Raw genomic sequence first — 22,888 nt, forward strand, 5'->3', positions numbered from 1 at the left:
TGTGTGTGTGTGTGTGTGTGTGTGTGTGTGTGTGTGTGTGTGTGTGTTCGTTCCTAGGAATAGGTTCTTGACAAATCGTTAATTGACCATGTAGTTCCACTTAATAAGAACACATCCCTAACGAATCAGGCCTACATTTGCCTCTTTTCTAATCTCTGCCTAAATATCCTGAGGGCAAGTTAATCCACTCAACTTTCAAAGTCCACCCTGTTGCTCACGCTGTCCTGACTGGAGAGGACCTCATATGGCCCACTATCTTAATGTGACTCTTGCTAGGCTTCACTTTACAAATTTTACATCACTTTGTAGCTACTTGTACATTTAAGTAGTATAGCAAACACATTATTTAAGAGTATGCTGAATATAATCTTTGCATTATGCAATAATACAGTAATACTCTCCCGAGGTTACTTGAAGCCTACAGGATAATTTATCCCACAACAAATGGCACAAAATTGAACAGCTCGTGTCTATTTTGTCTGCTTTCATGTTTCATCTCCTCTTTTGCTGCCAGTCTGTCAGTTCTCAATGCTGTCAGTATTGCCTATTTCTAAGCAGTCCCCCTTGCTCAAGCCTTCTCTGCTCAATTTATTGTTTCCAATCCACTGTGTCCTGGACAGATCCTCTAGTTCAATCCTAAATGTAGCATAAAGCAAAAGAGAACATAATTTGACAGGCTAATTCCTCTTTCACTAAAACAAAATTATTATGCCATCATTTCCAGTGGTTAAAACAGAAGTCACATTTATAACATGAAAATGAATTTCTACTATTCACAATTTTTTTTTTTTAAATACTAGTGTCAATGGCTACAAACCTGTTCGATTGGTAGGCCTTGCAGACTGTGAGTCAGGAGAAGTCAGACTTTGTCTCCTTCCAACTTCATCAGAAGGAGAGGTTGGTAAGGAAGATATAGGTGGAGTCTGTGCACGTCGAGTGGGAAGGACAGTGGTAGTTGGATAACTGGAGAACATTTGCCTTTAAAAGAACCAAAATGGCATGATATGTTTACTCCAACTATAAAAGTAACAAATTCCTTTGTAAAACCATTGGGTAAATACAGTAAGATAGAAAAATCCAATGATACCCCCTTCTCTAAATCTATATGGAGAGTTGAGTAGACAATGAAAAATAGAAAGAAGTTAGCTACATACTAGCAAAGAAGACTAGGACTAAAATAAAAGCCCAAGCAGCCTATCTTTTAATTACCTTATGTCATGGTGGGGGAGCAAGCACATAGCAAAAGGCACTTCCATTTAAAATGCCATAAAACTGAAATATGTGAGTGCATTTATGCACAAAATAGACTTTCTTCTAATTTCTAAAAAATATATTTGATATAGGGGAGAAAGATTAAATAGAAGATTTATGTCAAAGCAACTTTGCAAACTGCTACATGAATGTAAAATGTATTTAATTCTCTTTAACTACAAGAAGAAGGTAGGTGGCACAATGGATAGAGTGTGGGACCTGGAGTCAAGAAGATCTGAGTTCAAATGTTGCCTTAGGCACTTACTGGCTTATGTGACCCTGAGAGAATCACTTAACCTCTATCTGCTTCAGTTTGCTTGTCTGTAGAATGGAAATAAAAATAGTACCCACTTTTCAAAGTTCTTTGAAGATAAACTGAGAAATATTTGTAAAGCACTATTTAAGTGCTAGCTATTTAAATACCCCTTCAGACCATCCTTTCCTTTCTTCCTTATTAGGCAAAAGTATCACAAAGAACTGATTCCCCAAATGAAAAACTACGGAAGTAGGCAGATGATATAGCCAGAAGTGGGAGTTGGGTCAGGATAGACAAGTATGGGTAATGTATTGAGTGTTAGGCAGAGTAAAAGAATCAAGAACAAGGAAGGCAAGATAAGATAAAGGGTCAATAGCCACCACAACAATGATGAGACATCTCTTTCTCCTGGGGTTCTGCTAAGCAGAGCAAAGAGAATTTCCCCGGCAAATCCTAATATAAAATAGACTACCAGGGAGAGAATATTAATCTGACAGGAAGGGGGTGGAAAAGGGGTAGGGGTTTGGGGAAGGAAGAAGAAAAAAGCCACTCCAGTTCTCCTACCTCAAGCGCTAGTTAAATGGTTAAATCCTTTTAGCAAAGGATTTAATTTCATACACAGATAACAGAGCAAAACTGAAGCCAATATTTAAACAAGCAGCCATCAAGTCCTCCACTTCTAAATACCCTGATATTCCTAATGCACTTCAGCCACTCAGCAGAACAGTCTATAACTAAAGTTTTACTATCACTCAAAACTGTCCAACTTTCCAAATGCACAGCTTGAATGACCATTTTTCACTCTCTCATCTCTAAGCCTGCCTTCACTCCTTTCATACCAAGACCTCATCCATTGAGTGGCCTTGACCACTTAACTCTCACCTCAATCTCTGGGATTCCCAACCCAGTAACCTTGTGCCATGGTTTTGGTCAGATCTGTGACCTCACTGGTCAGAAGGAGCTTCCATTGAGAAAGCTCACACTACAAACATCTGCAATGATAACTGCAAGGGGTAGGGAGGACATTACATGACTTGGCCCAGGATCACACAGCTGATACATGTCAGAGGAAGGACTTGAATCTACATCTTATCTCCAAAACCATCACTCTATCCACTACACAAACTGAACCTATGCAGAGCTGCCACTTCCTGAAGACTTAGTTAACTAAGTTCTGGCCTCATTTTCTTCCTCACTCAGGACTGCTCTGATACACAAGCACCTACTTCTCTGTCCTAAAACACTTCATTCTCCTGACTTTCAACAAATTCTACCCTACCTCCCAAAGCACAAGGTTTAACTTCTACCTATCAGGTCTAGCTCCCAAACTAATGACCATTTTTGGAAGAAGATACAAAAGAACAATTGAATCCACTACAAATTTACTATAATCTCAGATTAGCTCTGATAAAAAAAAAAGTGAAAATCACAAACAATCCAAAACCTAGTTCAGAGTAGTACTTCACTCTTTTCTCACTGACTCTATTAGACTCTCCATTTCTGTTCCAAACTTCCTTTTTTACTCCTTGAGACTTATCTCTTTTCCTTTATACTGTTAGCAAATGATCTCAACTTGTACTCTGTTGAGAAGATTGGTACTCTGTTGAGAAGATTGAGGACACTTGGTTTGAACTTCCTTAGTTTCCCTCTTCCACTCTAAAGTGCTTAAAGTCCTCACCCATGGTCTCCTGCTACTTCCCAATCCCTGGGAAAGAGGTGGTATTGATCTGTTCACCTCAAAGTTCCACTGAATTCAAATTCAATGTATCTAGAACAAAACTCATTTCCCTCAAAATCCTTCTCCTTCTTGAAGTATTTGTGTTGATGGCACCATCACACTTCAAGTCACCATAGACTGATAATTTCAATCATCTTCAACTCTTTCCTTTCTCTCATATCATGCATCTCCAGTTGATACAAATGAGTTTTTAATGAAAAACATAGGAGACCCGGTAATTTCTATTTCCACAACCTCTCTCATATAGTCAACAAGCATTTAAGTGTCTACTATGTGCCAAGCACCTCAACTGAGCACTAGGGATACAAGAAAAGCTAAAAAATAAACAAAACTCAAGGAGCTCAAGAGGAAGAGAATATGCAAACAACTATGCACAAATAAGATGTATACAAGATAAACTAGAGATAATCAATGGAGGGAAGATACCAACATTCCCTTCTTTCCATTTACATTGCAACATCCCTAACTCAGGCTCTCAACTTCCCTCACTGAAATGAATACAGAGCTTCCTAGCTGATCTTTCTACTTCCAAACTATTCATTCTTTAATCCATTCTTTCATCACAACCAAAATAATTTTCCTGAAGAGAGATCAAGAAGATGAGGATTGAATCATTAAATTTGGCAATAAAGAATTCATTGGTAACTTTGAAGAGGGTCATTTCAATTAAATAATGGGTTTGTTGAAAGCCAGATTGTAGAAGTGTTAGAAGAGAGTGAGGAGAGTTAGGTTGGAGGTTCTCAGGTATGTATTTGGAAGCAGGGAAGGAGTCAACAGGGAAGGAAAGATTTAAAGATTTACAGATAGAATAGGGATAACAACTGAAGCAACATCTGCTGGAGAAGACAGCAGTGGATGGGATCAAGGGTACATGTAAAGGGGTTTGCCTTGGCAGAGAGAAAGGATTCCTTTTCATGCCAGATAAGAGACATCTGAGTGATATCAAATGAGAAAGACTGGAGAAGGTGATAGATTTCTTGCTTCCTCATTTTTTACATCCTCAAAGCTTGGCAGAGTGCCTGTTACGTACTAAGAGCTTAATAAATGCCTTGACATTCACTCATTCACCCCAATAGATCATAAGTACCTCAAAATTAAGTTTTATCTTATCTGTCTTTGCATTCCCACAACAGAACAGGGAGTGGATAGACCTGTGATTTCCCTTATACAGAAAACTTCTAGGTGAACAAGCTCCCTCTCCTTTCTCTGCAGCTCACAGTGTTACAGAGCTACCCAAAATACTGAAAAGTTAAATGACTATTCCAGAGTTACACAGGTAGTATATGTCAAAAGATGGGATTTGAACCCAAGGCTTCCTGGCTCCCAAACTGGTTCTTTATTTACTACACCTCAGCTACACTTGAACAAAGCAGCTACTTAATAAATGTTTAAATTGAACCAACAATGTTTGGAAAGTCACTTAACCTCTGGTTCTCAGTTTCCCCAACTGTAAAGTGAAGAGGGCAGAAGGATATCAGATTATCTCTAAAATATCCTCTCATTACTGAAATTTTTTAATTCTACAATTTAGAATTTAGCCAAGTATACTTTCCCAAGAGAAAATAACCTATATGATTCAGAACTAAGTGTATCAGCTGTATACATGTTAGAAGTTACATTTTCTACCTGAGAAGACTAAGTGGCATAACCCCTGGTGATTCCGAGGCAGGTACCGTCTCAGTATCAGTTACGGGGGTAGTCGCTGTAGTTGTATCCTCCAAAGAGCTGCTCATAAAAGATGTGGTACTGGAAGCTGAAGGACTGGTGGTAACTGGTGTCTGTGCCTGCTGGGTTTGATCGCCTTCTTCTGTCTGTTGATCAACTTCTAGAAAATAAGTATTTTATAAAAGACATGAGGAAACAATATTTTCAAAAGTGACAATGAGCAGGAGAAACGGCAACTTATTTCAAATTTTAAGTTGTTGAAAAGTTCTTAACATACCACTTACTAAAAGTATAAGCTATTAATAAATATTCAAAGAAAAATGCATGTTGTATTGACCTGAACCTTTTTAAACTATAACTTGTATTCTATACCATGCACACATTAATGTATAAAACACTTTATAATAGTATACTGGCTTTTTTAAAAGGAGATTTTCTTCAATAAAATCATCTAGTTTTTTGCATGAGTTGGTAGATGTTTTAAAGATGTCTGACTCAACTATATTTGACTGTGTTTCCAGGCATTCTGATTTAGTCTCGCATTTTACTCTACAAACAAAAAATGAAGACATATAAAGGTCATAAGGCTATAAAAGCTAGATTGAAGCTATATATTCTACATAAAAATTAAGGGTGTTTCAATAGTTCCAATCTTTTTTTTTCCTATTTTCCCCCCATTATCTAAGCAAGGGGCAATTATGAACTCAATCCCACCTCTATGCCCATCCTCCAAGGCTGGAGTGCATTCCTTCTGAGCTCACCTCCATCTTAAAGAATCCCTTTCTTCTTTCAAGACTCACGCTTACTGACTGATGAACTGTGTGTGGTTTTGTACAACTAAAATAACTTTTGCCATATCAATAGGGTTGTTCTATGACGAATAATTTCAATGGAGTTTCTATGTCACCATTTCATCATCAAGTAGCACATGGTACCAAGTGAAACTACTACAGTGTGGCACACTGGAAAGAGCACTGAAATTGGAATAAGGAGACCCCCCGATTTCTAGTTTTGACTGTCACCAAGTAGGAATGTAACCTTGAATGTAACTGACTTCCTCTCTCTTGGCTTCAGTTTCACCATCTGTAAAATGAAGGTGCTAGATTAGATTTCTCAGGTCTTGTCCCACCTCTAAAATCTAGGAATATGTATGGAGATCTTTCCCCACGTACTTCCTTAAGCTATAATCTCCAACTTAAAAGACTCAATATTATTTTATAATTCATCTATGAAAGTGATATCTGACAGCCTTATAAACACAATCCTGTGTTAGTTTTGATATGTTACAGCTAATGAAAATAAAATCAAATTTATCTGAGTTGTAAATAGTATACTTTATATTAAAATCAAATCATTAAATAACAGTTCTTTCTGCAACATGCTAAATTTCAGTTTTCCCAAATGAAATTTTATCTGGTCCTAGTACACATATTTAAATAATTTTTTTAAAAAATCATCATCTGGGTTCTAGTTCTCACTCTGCCTTAGACAAAGTCAGAACTTTTCCAAATCTCTGTTTCTCATTTGGAAAATAAATCAGTAACACTGTACTACTGTGAAGATGAAATAAGATAACATTTTAAAATGCTCTGACTATTGTTAACTTTAAAAATGAGGTGACAGTACTAGTAGTACAAAAGTAACAAAGAAGGACAGTTCAGATGCCTTTTTTTGGGAAAAAATTAACAGACAACTACTACAGAAAAATGATTAAATTATTTTAGTGATATCAATTTGTGTAATTATGAATAAATTACAGAAGGACACTACTACTACTACTACTACTACTACTACTAACAATAATAATAATAATAATGATAGAAAATATACCTTGTTTGATTTTGCCACCAAACTGGTCTTCCAAAAGACCATGGACTACTAATTTGTAGATCATAGCTTGAGCTCTTTCCAAGTCTGCCAGTCCCAAAGCTCTCTTTATGGGAGAACGCATGACTGCTCTTTTCACCATGTGTCGCATCAAGAACTGCAAAGCTGCACGCATTTCAACATCTTCATGAACAACTGGAGAACTTGCGCAATCTGAGTTGTGACCATTTTCAGCTAGGACTTTTGGTATCAATAATAACTCGGCATACTTACTGCAACTAAGGAGAGCACTAAGTGATTTCATAGCACCAAGATAGAGGTAAGACAATTGTACAGCTCTTATTTCTGATTGAGCAATGTCATGATTTTTGGACGTATGTTCATGGTTTTTTCTTTTTCCTTCTATTAGTTGGTGTTGGGACTCATTACTTTGTGATGTTGAATCTAAAGAAAATGAAGCTATTTCATTTTCTGACTTGGAGTTTGTAGCACCATGGCTTTTGACATCATCAGAACTTAAGCTTGTTCTTCCATCTGAAGCAGGATCACTCTCTGTTTTCTGTTCAACATCTACTTTCTCCTCAGATTCATGTCGGTGTTTCTTCTCATGTCTCTTAGTACTCTGTTTGCCCATATCTTCATGAATGCCAGTCAGATAAGTGAGATCTAGCAGCACAGAAGCTGTCAATCCACGAAATCTTGCAACATCAAAGGGCAGCGGTTCACAGGGTTCCAGATTATACAATGGAGTATCACTAGGCGACCAAAAAGTTGGGAAGCTTTAATAAAGATCAGAATGACACAGGAAGAAGCAAGTGAGGGATAGACAGGAGGAAAGTACAGGAAATAATGTAGACAAAAATAAGGTGCACAATGCATATAATAGAGAATAATTTAAATGAACTATAAGTCTTTAAAATTTAATGCAAACAGGGAAAGGAATAAGAATATGATCAAAAAAAGGGAAATGTGATGCTGAATGCAAAGGCAATGAGACATGCACATGCTTTCAACAATGACTACAAATTATTATGTAATGTACCTTTATTTAGAATGCTCATCTAACACACCTAATTTATTACTTTTGTAATGGTTCATTACCAACTTCACAGAAAGTTTAAGTATTTAATTTTAAAATTCACTTCTTTTATCCTAAAGCTAAAGTGTGTCATTTACAAGATTCTTAAATTTTAAATACATAAGAACTTGTTCAAATTTAGGAATACTACAATTTCACAAAAATTTTCTGCAAGATTCATTTCCAAAGTTTTACTGATTTAGGCATTGTTCTATATCAAATTAACACTACAAAGTAATGTCAGGCCCATATTTGGCATCTCAATTAGATATAGCAATAGGTAATATGATAAACTGAGTAGTAATTATCATTTATTATTTCAATAAACTCATATTTTTTTAAATGGAGTCCATTCTTCAAAATAAGAGATCACATGAAAAGAACTAACATTTGTCATCAACAGGTTGCTTGAGAAAGATAATTAATACAATTTTATTTTATTATTTAAAGGCTTTCCTAAACACTACTGTAAGATAAGCATAAAACTTAAAAGGGAAGCAAGCAAAGCAAACGTTAAAACTATACAGTCTAAATACAAATTATCAGGTGAAAGGCAGCCTGGTGTAGTAAAAAAGCACTGGCCTCAGGGTCAGAAGAGAACTATTAGCTTCAAATCCTGCCTCTGGAACTTATTGGCTATACAATCATAAGCAAGTCACTCAAGTTCTTTATAAGCCTCAATTTTCCCATCTGTAAAATGGAGATAATACCACCTTAGTATCTACCTTACTGTGTTGTAGCAAAGTTCAAATGAAGTATAATAGAGAGCTCCGTAATACCCTTAGGGTGATTATCCACTGTTGTTATTAGCAACAAAACTCCAAAACCAGGAGGTTGTTGTACTCAAGAATGATTCAAGCATCATTATGAAGAACAGATTCAATTATCAAGTAGAGAGCTACATAAAATAAATTTATAGTGAAATTCCCTCAATAATGAAGTTCAAGGTAGCTTAAAAATTTCTTTTGACCATTGAACTTACATGAAACACACAAATTCAGCCTTTCAAAATCACAAATACATTTAGGTCGGTTTATTAATTATAATAATAATTATTATTAATGAATTTATAGATTGTATCATTTTCATTTCTACTCAAAATCTTTCATTTCTACACAAATTATTTCCTCACTGAGGGATATAATTACATACATAAAACAACAGTTTGATTGTCTTATGTTAATAGAGGCAAGATAAAGCAAAAATAAGTGAAAATCACAAACAATCCAAAATCTAATTCAAATTTCCCCACTTTCCAATTCAAGGACCTATTAAGCTATAATGTAATTAACAATTCTGAGTTCTTCTATCCAGGGTTGAGGAAGCTGTGGCCTTCTAAGACTCACAGAACAAATCCCCTTAATGCATGATTTGTTCTGTAAAACTTGGACTCAGTCAAAAGACTACGCCCAAGGACCTAGAAGACACATGTGGCCTCAAGGCCACAGGTTTCTCACCCCTGTCCTACTACTCTCTTCTCTCCTTTCCACATATGGACTTAAGAATGAAACACATGAAATGACCAGAAAGTAAAAGATCAAAATAAATACTAGAAGAGGTACAGTTAAATCCTAAACTCCTTACCTCATTCATGAAAATACCTGCAAGGAAGATGACAATCCTACACACACACACACACACACACACACACACACACACACTCTTTCAACTATCCTTGGATCATAAATGAACAAGATCACTTAAAATCACAGAATTAACAACAAAAATATTTTTCAAAAGAAAAAAGCTCATTATTATATCTTATTTAAAATGTATACTACTTATTTTCTATAGCTGACACTTTGTTCAATTATTCAAAGTTTATTTGAATATATCATACCTGACAGTAATTTCTGCTTCATCCCACTGGACCTTCGCAGATGTACTGCCTTCTTTGACCACGCCAAGTAAGGTGGCATGACGCCCAGTCTGCTTGTGAACACATCGACCTCCAACTCTTAGACCAGCATCAACTCCACCTATCACTGCAAGCACAGGCCACACCTCTATGCAGAGTGTCTTCAACTGCAGCTCAGAGAGGTCAGCAAGACCATGCCTAGTATGTTTACCTTTCTCTTCCTCTTTGTTCTCTTTTTCCTCTCTCATCTCATTCTCCTCTCGGCTTTGAACTGAGCGACTTTTCTTTAGTTTCTGACCAGTTTCTTTAATGCACATCTTAATTTTATGTAATCTTTCCATCATTTTCTTGTTTATGCAATGTGTCCAACGATCTGTCCGGTGAAGGATACGTATAAGTTGAATAGTGGCCTCAGCAAGCACTGCGGCTACAGGACTACAAATAGGATCTCCAGGAAGCAAGTCTCTGGGTGTACCGCGCATCTGCATATCACAGATCTTCACCTGAAGAAAAAGAAAGAGAGAAACTAGTCAAATGTCAAATTAACAACAGCCATAAAAACTAGTAATTTTACCATTCCAAAATGTTAAGTACACTGCTGAACCAAAGCTATAATTATGAATTTTAACCATGAATATTCGCTTAAGCTACAGCATGAAGTTTACCTCTAGAGTTTAACAGACCATGTTAGATCTGCCAGTCAGCATTCATGTCCTCTAGATGAAGAGTTCTTAACATTTGTGTCACAGGTCCCTTTGGCAGTCTGATGGAACCTACAGACCTTTCTCAAGATAAATGTTTTTACACAATTGAAGGGAATGCTAAATTTTAGTTAGAAGTTGGTAAAAATGAGGATGTAATTTTTTCCCATCCAAGTTCAAAGACCTCCTGAAATCTATTTCCATGGACCCTGGATTAGTATTCCCTGTTCCAGAGTGAAAGTTACTTGGCTACATGAGTTCTCAATGGCTTGGGAACCCTAATAAACTGGAACAACGCCACAAAATATGGGTCTACTCTAAAAGTGAACTGAGGGTCAAGGTATATACTCTGAATGACTATCTGCCCCATGGCCAATTTCTGTGAGATCTAAACACTTCAGTTCAGATTACCCCCAAGTCAATCATGAGGTTCTCTTGCAAGATTTAAGGATCAAAGAGTGGGAATTTTGATCTTTACTACTTGAGAAATTCCTAATAACTCACATTTACATGGCTTTAAGGTTTGTAAAGCACTATTTACATACTGTCTTATTTTATCCTATACAGAAAGATTAAGTAACCTGTGCAGGATTACATAGTTAGTAAACAGCAGAAGCAGAATTTGAATTCAAGTATTCTTGACTTCAAGTCCAGAACTCTATTCATTATACCAACTACTTGCTAAGCTAGATTAATATCCCATGTACACCTCTAAAGTTTACCAACTAGAAATATCTCAGAGTTGCAAATAATTGCATATGTACTCCAAGTTATGGTTCAATGGTTTTTGGAATATGCTAACCATTACATTTTCATATACTCAAATGGAAATATTAGAATATCATAAGGAAGAACTAAAGCAACAGGAATTAAATGCTCTTTTCTCCTCCCCTCAAGGTCAATCTTATGGACAAAATATCCATGAAAAAGTTACCTCCAATCATGGAAAGCTGACCTACAATTTTACTTCTCTGGGGGGCGGAGGAAAAATAATGACTTGCTTGAGCTCTCCCTCAAACCCCTCCAAATACCTATCAAAAATGGCTCTAAATAAATTCTAAAGCAGCAGAACCCACAAAAAAACAGAGTAAAACAAATTTCCAGCCAAAGACAACCTGGATGGCTGATCAGAAAGATATATCGCACCGGGTGGGGAGAGGAGCGCAGTTCGGCTTGGGCACGCAGGCTGCAGCAAACCTGCAGCAGGCCTCAGAGGACTGAATCACAGGCAGCTGTGGCGGTTTCCAGACTTCTCAACCCACGAATGCCAAAGATGACTTAGAAGGTCAGTGGGAAAAGTGTGTGACTGAAGTGAGAGAAGAAGCTAGGTCTCAGTCGCCCCTAGGGCAGCGGCTGCCTCCTGAGCTTCCAGCCCACAGACTGAGGGGGAATTGAGTGGCTGATCAGAGGGGGACTGCAAGGATCTCTTTGCCAGGGCTGAGGCAGGAATCTCTTGCTTTGCCCATGCTTGGATCTGGGTCACAGTTCTGAGGGGTGGTCCTGGGGCAAGGAGGAGTGCTGGCGTGGTGGAGCTTGTTGTGGTGGTGGAGAGGAAACACCTCGCCCCTTATCATAGCACCTTGGAAAAACTGACTCTTTTCAGGTCCCTAGAAGTATCTCTGAACACAGCTGTACAAACCCCGAAGCCTGGGACAGTACATTCTCCACATTGGAAGCAGACTCTTACCTTAACAAAGAGTTTAAAACTCAAGTAATTGGTTGGGATCATGAGCAAGCATCACAAAAAGAGTCATACTATATTATCTTACTTTGGTGACAAAGAAGATCAAAACATACAACCAGAAGAAGAAAATAAAGTCAAAGCTCCCACATCCAAAGCCTCCAAGAAAAATATGAATCAGTCCCAGGCCTTGGAAGAGCTCAAAAGGGATTTTGAGAAGTAAGAGAAGTAGAGGAAAAACTGGGAAGAGAAATGAGAGTGATGCAAGAAAATCATGAAAAGCAAGTTAACAGCATGCTAAAGGAGACCAAAAAAATACTACCTTAAAAAATAGCCTAACCCAAATGGCAAAAGAGTTCCAAAAAGTCAATGAAGGGAAGAATGCCCTAAAAAGCAAAATTGGCCAAATGGAAAAAGTCCAAAAGACTACTGAAGAAAATACTTCCTTAAAAATTAGAACAGAGCAATTGGAACCCAGTGACTTTATGAAAAATCAAGACACTGTAAAACAAATCCAAAAGAATGAAAAATTAGGAAACAATGTGAAATATCTCATTGGAAAAACAACTGAACTGGAAAATAGATCCAGGAGAGACAATTTAAAAATTATTAGACTATCTGAAAGTCATGATCAAAAAAAGAGCCTAGACATCATCTTTCAAGAAATGATCAAGGAAAACTGCCCTGATATTTCAGAACCAGAGGGCAAAACAGAAATTGAAAGAATCCACTGATCTCCTCCTGAAAGAGATCCCCAAAGGAGAACTCCTAGGAATATTGTAGCCAAATTCCAGAGTTCCCAGGTCAAGGAGAAAATATTATAAGCAGCCAGAAAAAAACAAAAAAAAAAAAATTGTGTAAACACAATCAGGATAACACAAGATTTAGCAGCTTCTACACTAAGGGATCACAGGGCATAGAATATAATATTTCAGAGGGCAAAGGAGATAGGAATACAACCAAGAATCATCTACCCAGCAAAACTGAGTATAATTCTTCAGGGGAAAAAATAGTCATTCAGTGAAAAAGAGGACTTTCAAGCATTCTTGATGAAAAGACCAGAGCTGAATAGAAAATTTTACTTTCCAATACAAGACTCAAGTGGAACATGAAGAAGTAAACAGGAAAAGAGAATCATAAGAGACTTACTAAGGTTGAACTGTTTATATTCCTGCATGGAAAGATGATATTTGTAACTCATGAGACCTTTGTCAGTATTAGGGTAGTTGGAGGGAAAAAATTATATGTATGTGTATAGATAGATAGATAGAGGGCACAGGATGAGTTGAAGATGAAGGGGGTCATATCTGGAGAATAAAATTAAGGGGTGAGAGAGGATTATGCTAGGAGAAGGAGAAAGGGAGAGGTAGAATGGGGTAAATTATCTCAAAAAAAAAAACAGAAAAGAAAAGGCTCTTACGGTGGAGGGGAAACGAGGAAGGTGAAAGGGAATGAGTGAATCTTATTCTCATAGGATTTGGCTTAAGGAGGGAATAACATACACATTCAATTGGGTATGGAAATCTGTCCTACCCTACAGGAAAATAGGAGGGGAGGGGACAAGACAGTAGGGGGATGATAGAGAGGAGGGCAGATTGGGAAAGGGGGTAATCAGAAGCAAATACTTCTGAGGAGGGACAGGGTCAAAAGAAAGAATAGAATAAATGGGGGGGTTGGGATAGGATTAAGGGAAATAGAGTTAGTTTTTCACAGCATGCCTACTATGGAAGTGTTTTGCATAACTGCACTTTTATAGCCTATATTGAGTTGCTTGCCTTTTCAATGAGGGTGGGTGGGGAGGGAGGAAGGGAGAAAATTTGAAACCCAAAGTTTTAAAAACACATTTAAAAAAAAAATGTTTTCACATGCAACTGGGAAATAAGAAATACAGGAAATGGGTTACAGAAATCTATCCTGCCCTACAGGAAAATAGAAGGGGAAGGGGATAAGAGAAGGGGGAAAGAAATAGAAGGGAAGGCAGACTGGGGGGAAGGGGTATTCAGAATGCATGCCATCTTGGGGTGGGGGGAGGGGCGAGATGGGGTGAAAATTTGGAACTCAAAATCTTCTGGAAGTAAATGTTGAAAACTAAAAATAAATAAATTTATTAATTAAAAACAAAAAAAAAATTACTTCCCTAAGAAATTCCTATCTAATTTTTTGAGGGGAAGAGAAAAAGAGGCCTCTTGTTACTTTCATTCTTCCTTATGACATTATGCTTCCATTCAGGAATACTAGAATATCATGGTTTAGCAGGTTCCAAAAATCACTAAGTCTAGAGTCATCCACGTAATTTCGAGAACACATTCAATTATTTTCAATTGTAAAGTTGTATATATGTGTGTGTACAAATATATAACGTTGTTAAAATCTTTAAAAATCTGAACACTAATACCAAACTAAGCCCTTGAATGTTCAAGGAAGATCTATACTTTTTTTTTTCCAAGACACTATAGGGACTTAATACATCTCACAAATTTCTAAAGACTTTAATTCTAACCTCAAAATAAAAGGAAGCATTTACCTGACATTACCGAGATGACTAAAAATCTCAGTAATGGGACACAAGAAATGAAATATTATTCCTTTACAATTAGCATCTCCACTAAGCAATGAAATTCTCTTCTCAGATCAGCAACAAAACCTCAAGTCACCCATTCAGAATAAAGCATGTCATTGGAAAGCAGAAAGAAAACTAGAATCCAAGTCAAAAAACTTCAGGATCAAGTCCCAGAAAGACTCCTCACTTGCTATTCTGGGGCAGTTAGGTGACACAGTGGATAAAATGCTGGGCCAGGAGTCAGAAAAACCTGAGTTCAAATTTGGTCATAGACACTAGCTGTGTGACCCTGGGCAAGTCAATATCTGTCTCAGTTTCTTTATCTGTAAAAGAGAGATAATAATAGCATATACCTACCTAGGGCTGTCAAGAAGATTAAATGAAATAATAATTGTAAAACACATGACACAATGCCTAGCTCATGGTAAGTGCCATGTAAATGCTAGCTATCATCATCATCATCACCTTTAAAAGGTCACTTAAAATTTCAAGTACCTGATTGGTAGGGCAGCTAGATGGCACACTAGAGTGTCAGGCCTAAAGTCAAGAAGACCTGAGTTCAAATCCAGACTCAGACATTTACTAGCTGTGTGGCCCTGGGCAAGACACTTAACCTTGTTTATCTGAGTTTCCTCATCTACAAAATAAGCTGGAAAAGGAAACAGCAAACAACTCCAGTATCTTGGCCAAGAAAACGCCAAATGGGTTCACAAAGAGTTGGGCATGACTGAAAAGCCTAGACAACAATCTAATCTATAAAATGGATTTAATAATATTGACATTATCTACCTCATAGTGAGTCTGGCAAGGATAAATTTTAAAACACTGTGAAATATTTTGTAACCAATAAGTATTTTATACATGCCCAGCCACTATTCTTAACAAAATTAGCAGGAAAGAAAAAAAAATCGCCAAAAACATCCTCTAGATAAGTCATAACATAAATTCAAGAAAAAATGATATAGCATGGATTATAAAATGAAAATTAAAACATGGAACCATGAAATGCTGTCAACAATTATACAAATTCTATCCCTGGCCTAAGTCTGACCCAAACGCTCTGTGAACAATTCAATATTTAACCAACAATCAAAACAGTAATTAATTTTTCATTTTAAAGTGCTCTAATGTTTATGGGCTTTGTATCTGTGTAGCTGATAATGAACCACATTTCTCAAAAAATTTACTTAAAAATTGGGTACTTTAGAAAAGGGATTCATTATTTCAGCATCCTAGGGAATGTGTAATAAACTGAGAAGAACCTTTTTTAATGGTACTTCAGAAGTCAAAGAATAAATACAACTTTCCCAAAATAAAACTTTTAAAAGTTATTTCATTTTATTTACTGTATAAAAATCTAGTTAAATAGGTCTTTGTTTTTTCATCAAACATAAGAGAATATGAATAAGCAAAAAAAGCATTTAAGTGTTTCCTATGTGCCGGAGACTTTGCTAAGTGCTATCACTTAGACACAAAAATGGATAGTCCCTCACCTCAAGGACTAGGAAGTTACAGGGACCATGAGTAGAGCTACAGGATATTAGATGTCATTTCCAAAAAAGCTAGTATTTATTTGATTACTGGTCCCAGGGCTAGAGGGGAAATGCTGGGAGGCAAGAGGGAGGGGAAGAGAAAAAAAGAGAATATTTACATAGATTTGTAAATTACATCAGAAATTAGTAACATCCATAACCAGTAACTATTCCCTTCAGTATAAAGATACAATTTTAAAATACCTTTTCTCCAGGGTTGCTGCTGTAGAACATTACACAAGGATATAACTCTGCTGCATCCACATCTTCAAAAGCTAGTTTGGGTTCCTAGATTTCAGCATGGATGAGAGAAAAAAAGAAATAAAAATTAAAGAAATAAACAATGCAGTTTCAAACTAAAAGGGTCTATAGGTAATATCATTGTAAGAATATGCTATAGATTGCCTAAATGATGGGAGAAGATGCTTACTTCAAAAAGATCACAAAATTGGCACTGAGGCAATATACAGTAATGATAAGGGAATTCAACTAGAATGTCTGCTAGATATCTCACTCTGAAAAAAAGAGGATATCCTATAAATTATTGGCTTCTTTTCTTAACAACCTTTACCCTCCAGTATGTAATAATCGCAATGAAATTAACTGTTAATTAAATTTAGGACTAATCAAGAGGAAAGAATTGGTGAAGTTAAAGGAATAGGAACCTTGGGAAAATGTGGCCATGTTATAATAGTCAAATTAGAGAATTCAAAGCACAGTCAGATATACACCCTAGACTTTAGGAAGGTATCCATTAAAATGCTCAGCAGGGGGAGGGGAAAGAGGAGGGAATGGAGTTAAGTTTCCTAATTCCACAGCCAAAGATTCACGAAAAAAGAATGGGAAGTTCTCAAAATAAGATTGTGGCAAATACAATCACAAATAATCTTTGTCAAGACAAAGATGGGAGCATCTAAAGAGATAATGTGAATAAAGGAAATGTTCTTAAATCAAAGTGAAGTTTGTCAAAGTAGTGAGGCAACACAGGCAAGGATATTAGAACCCATGAGCCTATCATTTGCAGTTTGCATGTTCTGTTATTTCCCCAATTGCTAGAAACAGCTATGATAAGAGTTGTTGTTAAGAATCTGCATGTTCTATTATTTCCCTAATTGCTAGAAACAGTATCAAAAGAGTTGTATTATATGTATGTTCCTGAGGTATTCTGGGAGTAAATGTGCATGCTGCATAAGGTATAGGGAGGAAAGCTGTGATGAAAAGATGTACCCAAAATCAACAGATATTATGTCCCCAAGAACACTCTCTGAGCCACTGTCCCACCCTAAAAGCTTGTCAGTGTCAGAGAACATAAGACTATGACATTAAACACAATGAAAGAAGACTTTGTAAGTTGTCCATAACAAAAAGAAAAGGAAAAAGAGTCCTTGGTTTGAGTTGATGGTACAATTTTAATACACAAAGAACCAGTAGTCAATTATTTCAGTTCAATACTCCCTATCAAGAAAAATGATCTTCAAACTAGAAATGATAGAAAAATACAGGGATAGGTGGGGAATGAGACTACAAGGAGTAAGCAAGTCCCTTATCCCGATAAATTATATCCTGAACTTTTATAAGAACCTGTTTATGTTACTGCTAAATTGTTATCTATAATTTTGGAGAAACTGTGTAGATCAAGGGAGGTAACAGGAAAAGGACAATTATTAACTCAATTTTTCTAAAAGGGGAAAGATGAGAATTCCACAAACCATATATCAGCAAGCCTTATGATGATCTCTAGGATAACTCTAGAACAAACAATCAAATCAATTGTGAGCACCCAGAAAGGGAAATGATAACAACTAGAAGAAAGTATAGCAAACTAACTATAATTCCTTTTTTGGATTGGGTTGCTAGACCAATGTATCAGGGAAATGTTGTAGATATACATTTGGATTTGAGCAAGTTATATGACAAAGTTACTTTGTATATTTTTGTGGACAAGATGAAAAAATAGAGAAGAAGTAATCATGAAGTTAGATGGATTCATAATTGGTTGAACAACAGTTCCCAGAGTGTTAATTAATAGACATCAAGCAGGAGGAAGAACTCCAGTGGTTTATATAACAGGAGGCTGTAATTGATACTATTACACTCAACATTTTAGCAATTACTTGGATAAAAACATGGAAGGCATGGTTTCACATCTGACACAAAACTAAGAAAGATAGCTATTATTTTGGACAACAAAATTCATGATTCAGAAAGTCTTTCAAAAGCTCTAAAGATGGACTGAATTTAGCAAGAAATAAATGTGTGAAGTCCTGCACATAAGTTGAAAAAAGTCAGCTGCACAGGAACAGAAGACCACCTAGCTTTAAAGACTCAAAGTTTCAATGAGATAATCTCTACAGTCTCTTACAGCTCTAACCCTATAATCCTACAGGATTTTTAGTTGACTACTAGCTCAATGAATAGACAATGCCCAAAAAAAAAAAAAAAAGACTATTTAGAATTTAGGTTTCATTAATACAGGCACAGTGTCCAGGACAAAGGAGGACTATCCAGGATAGTCCAGAACTATCTTAGGCAGTCCATCTTATTTTCTACTCACATCTTATTAAAAAGCTTGAGTTTACTGAATCCTGCCATACTCTGTGCTGGTCATTCCACATATGGATTACTGCATTCAGTTAGGTTTGCCACATTTAAGAGGAACATTCACAAACTTGAGAGGAAGGTCACCTATCTGGGGAGAAGATTTGAGGGCACAGTATCTGAATAACAGTTTAAGAAACTAGAGATGTTTGTCTATAAAAGATTTCAGAACAGGACAACAGATATTTTAAAATATCTGAAGGTCTGCCTTCTGGAAATAGGATTAGATTTATTCTATGTAGCTCCATAGGGCAGAACTAGGAAAAAGAGGTTACTGAAATATGCCTCCCTAACAATTCAAGCAGTCCACAAATAGAATGGACAATGTTTGAAATATGTTCTTTGCCCCTAGACATATTCAATCAACAACTGGATTATAACCTGTTAGAGCAGCAGTAGAAAGAATTCCTACAATATGTAGAAGTTTGATCAGATGACCTCTAAGGTCCCTTTCAACTCTAAAATTCTAAAACACTCTGAATTTTTATGAAATAAAATTTTCCTTGATAAAATTCACAGCAAGAATTTATGCAAATCCACCACATAAAGAAACAATAACCAGTTCTTGATTATCATTTCTAACTGGGGAAATTCCACAAATGCTAATTCATGCATTATTTTCAACAACTTTTATCAAATGGAATTACACAACCTCTTCTTTTTTGCTCTCTGCTCTCTAGTGTAGATACTAATAAGTACTGCAACAGAAGAAAAGGAAACATTAAGAAGAAAGAAGAGAATCAAGGGTAGATAATCTATAAATTGGAAATCAGCCCCTAAATAAACAAGTTGACTATACACTAAAACACAGACAGTATAAATCTTATAAACAAATTTTAGTACCTCTCCATTTTTACCAAAGGAAATGGTTCTGGCCTCCATGTCCAATACACAAGTGATAAAATCTCCTTGAGTAAAACTGGACAATGTCAAAGTCTGTTCTCCATTATGATACAGATTACCACTGTAGGCTCTATACAACCACATATCTGAGGTAGTGCGGTGATTAAAATCATGTACTGGCCATCGAGAAACTCCAACACATGTGCCTTCATTACCACGGTTTTCCTTTACAATGTAAAACTAAAATAAAATCAATAATTTTCATTAATATTAAGTCAACCTTTAATTATACTAATTGACTATGTTAACCCATATTTAAGAAAAAGAATTTATATCTATAATCAACACTTAAATACTCAAAGAAGTAATATAAAAGGTATCAAACGAAATATAATGTGTAAATGTATAATCCATTTTTGTTACTTTAAAACAAAGTCATAAAAAAGGTTGTTACAGTTTTTATACCTGCAGAGATTTTTTTTTTATTTTATCCTTTAAGCAACTCTCAATCATCCTGCCAAGGCTATCTTAACAATCCATCTTGATTTCTACTTACATCTTATTAAAAAGCTTGAGTTAACCAAGAATTTTCAGAAAGGATTTCTTAAGGAATATTTAAATGATTTTTAGAATTTCTAACTATTCCCCAATGGGGACTTTTAATTAGTTTTAGCTAGAATGATTGTTTATCATACAACTATATCATGGGGAGAAAAAAAATTTCTACCTTTCATATAGTGCTAAAATTATTTTTTAAAATGACAAAACAAAATTTTAAAAGTTTATTGGAATTTCACAAACCTTCCACTGATAACATCCAGATGTTACACCTGTTGATGCTAACCCATATCCTTTTCCTCCACTGCCATGGGTTAAAATCTGTCCATTTTCCACTAAACAGCACTGAGCTTTCTCTGGGTCAAAGGACACTTCTTGAATAGGAAGGTTTTCATCTTCTTCCTCTAATTCTCCTTGCTTCTATCAGAAATGAAGCTTTATTAGTATTTCAGAATAAGCTAACTTCAGGTAATAACTAAAGACAATTGTTAGAAAGATAAGTTACCTGTAACTTCATTTCCTGTTCTTTCTCCTTGATCTGAATTGCATGTTTGGCCTGCGCAATGGGTGTCTCCCACATACAATCCGAGAGAAGGGAAAATAATCGTTCAACAACCTGTTGTATCACAGGGGGAAAAAAGAGAGAAGTTAATTCCAAAATAGCAATTTTAAGTTATTAGAAAATATAAACTATATAATTTGATAACATATTACTTTCTGTTAGTAAGTTAATCATTTTAGAAGCATCATTAATTTTTTTAGTATAATGAAACATTAATTCTATTCATTTTATTAATTCTACAAAAACATATTGAGCACCTATAATGTGTAGGGAAGGAGAATAACAAGCATTTTTGCTAAGCTCCTACTATGTGCTAGGCACTGTGTTAAAAGCTTTAAAATATTATCTCATTTGATCCTCACAACAACCCTAGAAGGTAGGTGCTATTACTATTATCTTCTTTTTTACAATTGAGGAAACTTGAGTTTAAATGACTTGTCACATAGCTAGTAAAGTATCTTAAGTCAAATTTGAACTCAGGTCTTTCTGACTCTGTTTTAACTAGTATCTTGTTGTCCTGAAAAGATCTGTAGACAGTAAATAACTTGGACAATATTAGAAGAGAATTAGCACTAAATCCATAAGATGACAAGCAGAAACACCAAAAAGGACAAACACAAAGGAGCAGATAGCACTTAGCTGGTGATAAAAGGCACAAAAACCCAGAAGCTAATGTTTACAAAAAAAATGGTTCAGCATAAGGCATTCTTATAAGTCTTTTGTAACCTGAATTAGGTTCTATAAAAGTCACAATTCTTTAAGTACCTTTGCCCCACCACAGAATCACGCTCTAACAGATCTCTGCCTTCAATTCAACTTATATTTGTTAAATGTCTACTATGAACAACACAGTACAAAACAATGGAGACAAAAGGACAAAATCCAAACATTCTCAGCCCTCTGCCCTCAAGAAATGTACATTCTAGTGGGGAAACAAAACACAAATAGGTAAAAACAAATTACAAAGTAATTTCAAAAGGGGAACAGTACAAATCACTAAGGGGCAGAGGAAGACAGGTCAGAAGAGGCATCATATTGAAGGGGCACCTGAGCTGTGTCGGGAGACGAAGGCAAGAAAGGAGCATATTCCAGACAAGACTGAACAAATATACCAAGGCATCAAGACAGGAGAAGTCACAAAAAAAACTAGCATGCCTATGTGACTGGCACAGAGAATGCCTATAGAAGATTAGTAAGAAATCAGATTAGAAAGAGAATGCAATTATATAGGGGTCTTAAGTATCAGGCTGATAAAATTCTTCCTTGTAAACTAGATGAGCTATCTAAGAATTTCTGAGGGGGGAGACAGTCAGTTCTGTGCTTTATAAATATTACTTTGGCAGATGTGCAGAAGATGGTTTGGTAATGGAGAAGAATGGGAGCAACGAGACCAATAAGGAAACTCTTCCACTAGTCTACATGAAAGAGCCTCAGGTAGGTGGGGTGGTTGTATATGCCACATGAAATGGGCAGTCTGGAGAACACAGATGTGGAATGGATGGGGGCATAAGGGAGAAGGTGATTCATGGGTAACGCCAAGACTGAGGAGGCTTAGGACATGTAGTGGTCAGGAATGGTACAGGGTGTGTACAAAGGTTTAGAATAACTGTAGTGGAAAGAATAAAGGACTACCACACAACAGTGAAGGCTCATTTTTGAAGGGTCCCACTCCCTTTGATTTACCTCTACTACTATCTGTTAGGAACAGCAGAGAAGACAAAGCAATATGAGAATCTGAAGTTATGCTATATTATAGTAATATGAAGTTAAACAAATCTCAAATGTAATCTGTAGTTAATTTTTATTAACTTTATTTTTATGCTGTGTTTTATATGTACTTGTTGCATTCATCCCTCAGTAGATATAAATTCGACACAAGTAGAGAATGTTTCATTCTTTGTATTTATATCCCTAGCACCTAGCCTAGTTCCTGACAAATAATAAGCAATATGTTTGACTGCTTTTTTACTTATTGTTTTGGAATATTATAAATCACACTGTAGAATGATTTTCAAAATACAGACCTGAGCCATTTGATCATCTTCGACCCCAGATTCACAAGCTGGTAATACAGCTTCAAGGACATGGAGTGCAAGTAATCTGGTCCTTAAGTTACCCACCAGTGGAATACCTGAAAAAGAAAAATTGTGTTATAATCAACATGATCTAGATTTAGAGAG

At 36.1% G+C, this 22,888-nt stretch overlaps 1 protein-coding gene across 1 annotated transcript in view; it reads right to left on the reverse strand.

The window, feature by feature from the left end:
• The window catches only part of HERC1 (HECT and RLD domain containing E3 ubiquitin protein ligase family member 1), a 193,823-nt gene that overhangs the window by 71,668 nt on the left and 99,267 nt on the right, over positions 1-22,888 (reverse strand). Inside the window, exons 32-40 of the mRNA XM_027851988.1 lie at positions 22,733-22,839; positions 20,652-20,762; positions 20,390-20,566; positions 19,589-19,828; positions 16,352-16,435; positions 9,656-10,176; positions 6,741-7,516; positions 4,872-5,070; positions 818-978 (exon numbers count right to left, since the gene is read on the reverse strand). Coding sequence (XP_027707789.1) covers positions 818-978; positions 4,872-5,070; positions 6,741-7,516; positions 9,656-10,176; positions 16,352-16,435; positions 19,589-19,828; positions 20,390-20,566; positions 20,652-20,762; positions 22,733-22,839 — 2,376 coding nt within the window. The remainder of the gene's footprint in view (positions 1-817; positions 979-4,871; positions 5,071-6,740; positions 7,517-9,655; positions 10,177-16,351; positions 16,436-19,588; positions 19,829-20,389; positions 20,567-20,651; positions 20,763-22,732; positions 22,840-22,888) is intronic.

Source organism: Vombatus ursinus, unplaced genomic scaffold (assembly GCF_900497805.2).
Source record: "Vombatus ursinus unplaced genomic scaffold, bare-nosed wombat genome assembly UNPS02009205.1, whole genome shotgun sequence".
Taxonomy (NCBI): Eukaryota; Metazoa; Chordata; class Mammalia; order Diprotodontia; family Vombatidae; genus Vombatus; species Vombatus ursinus.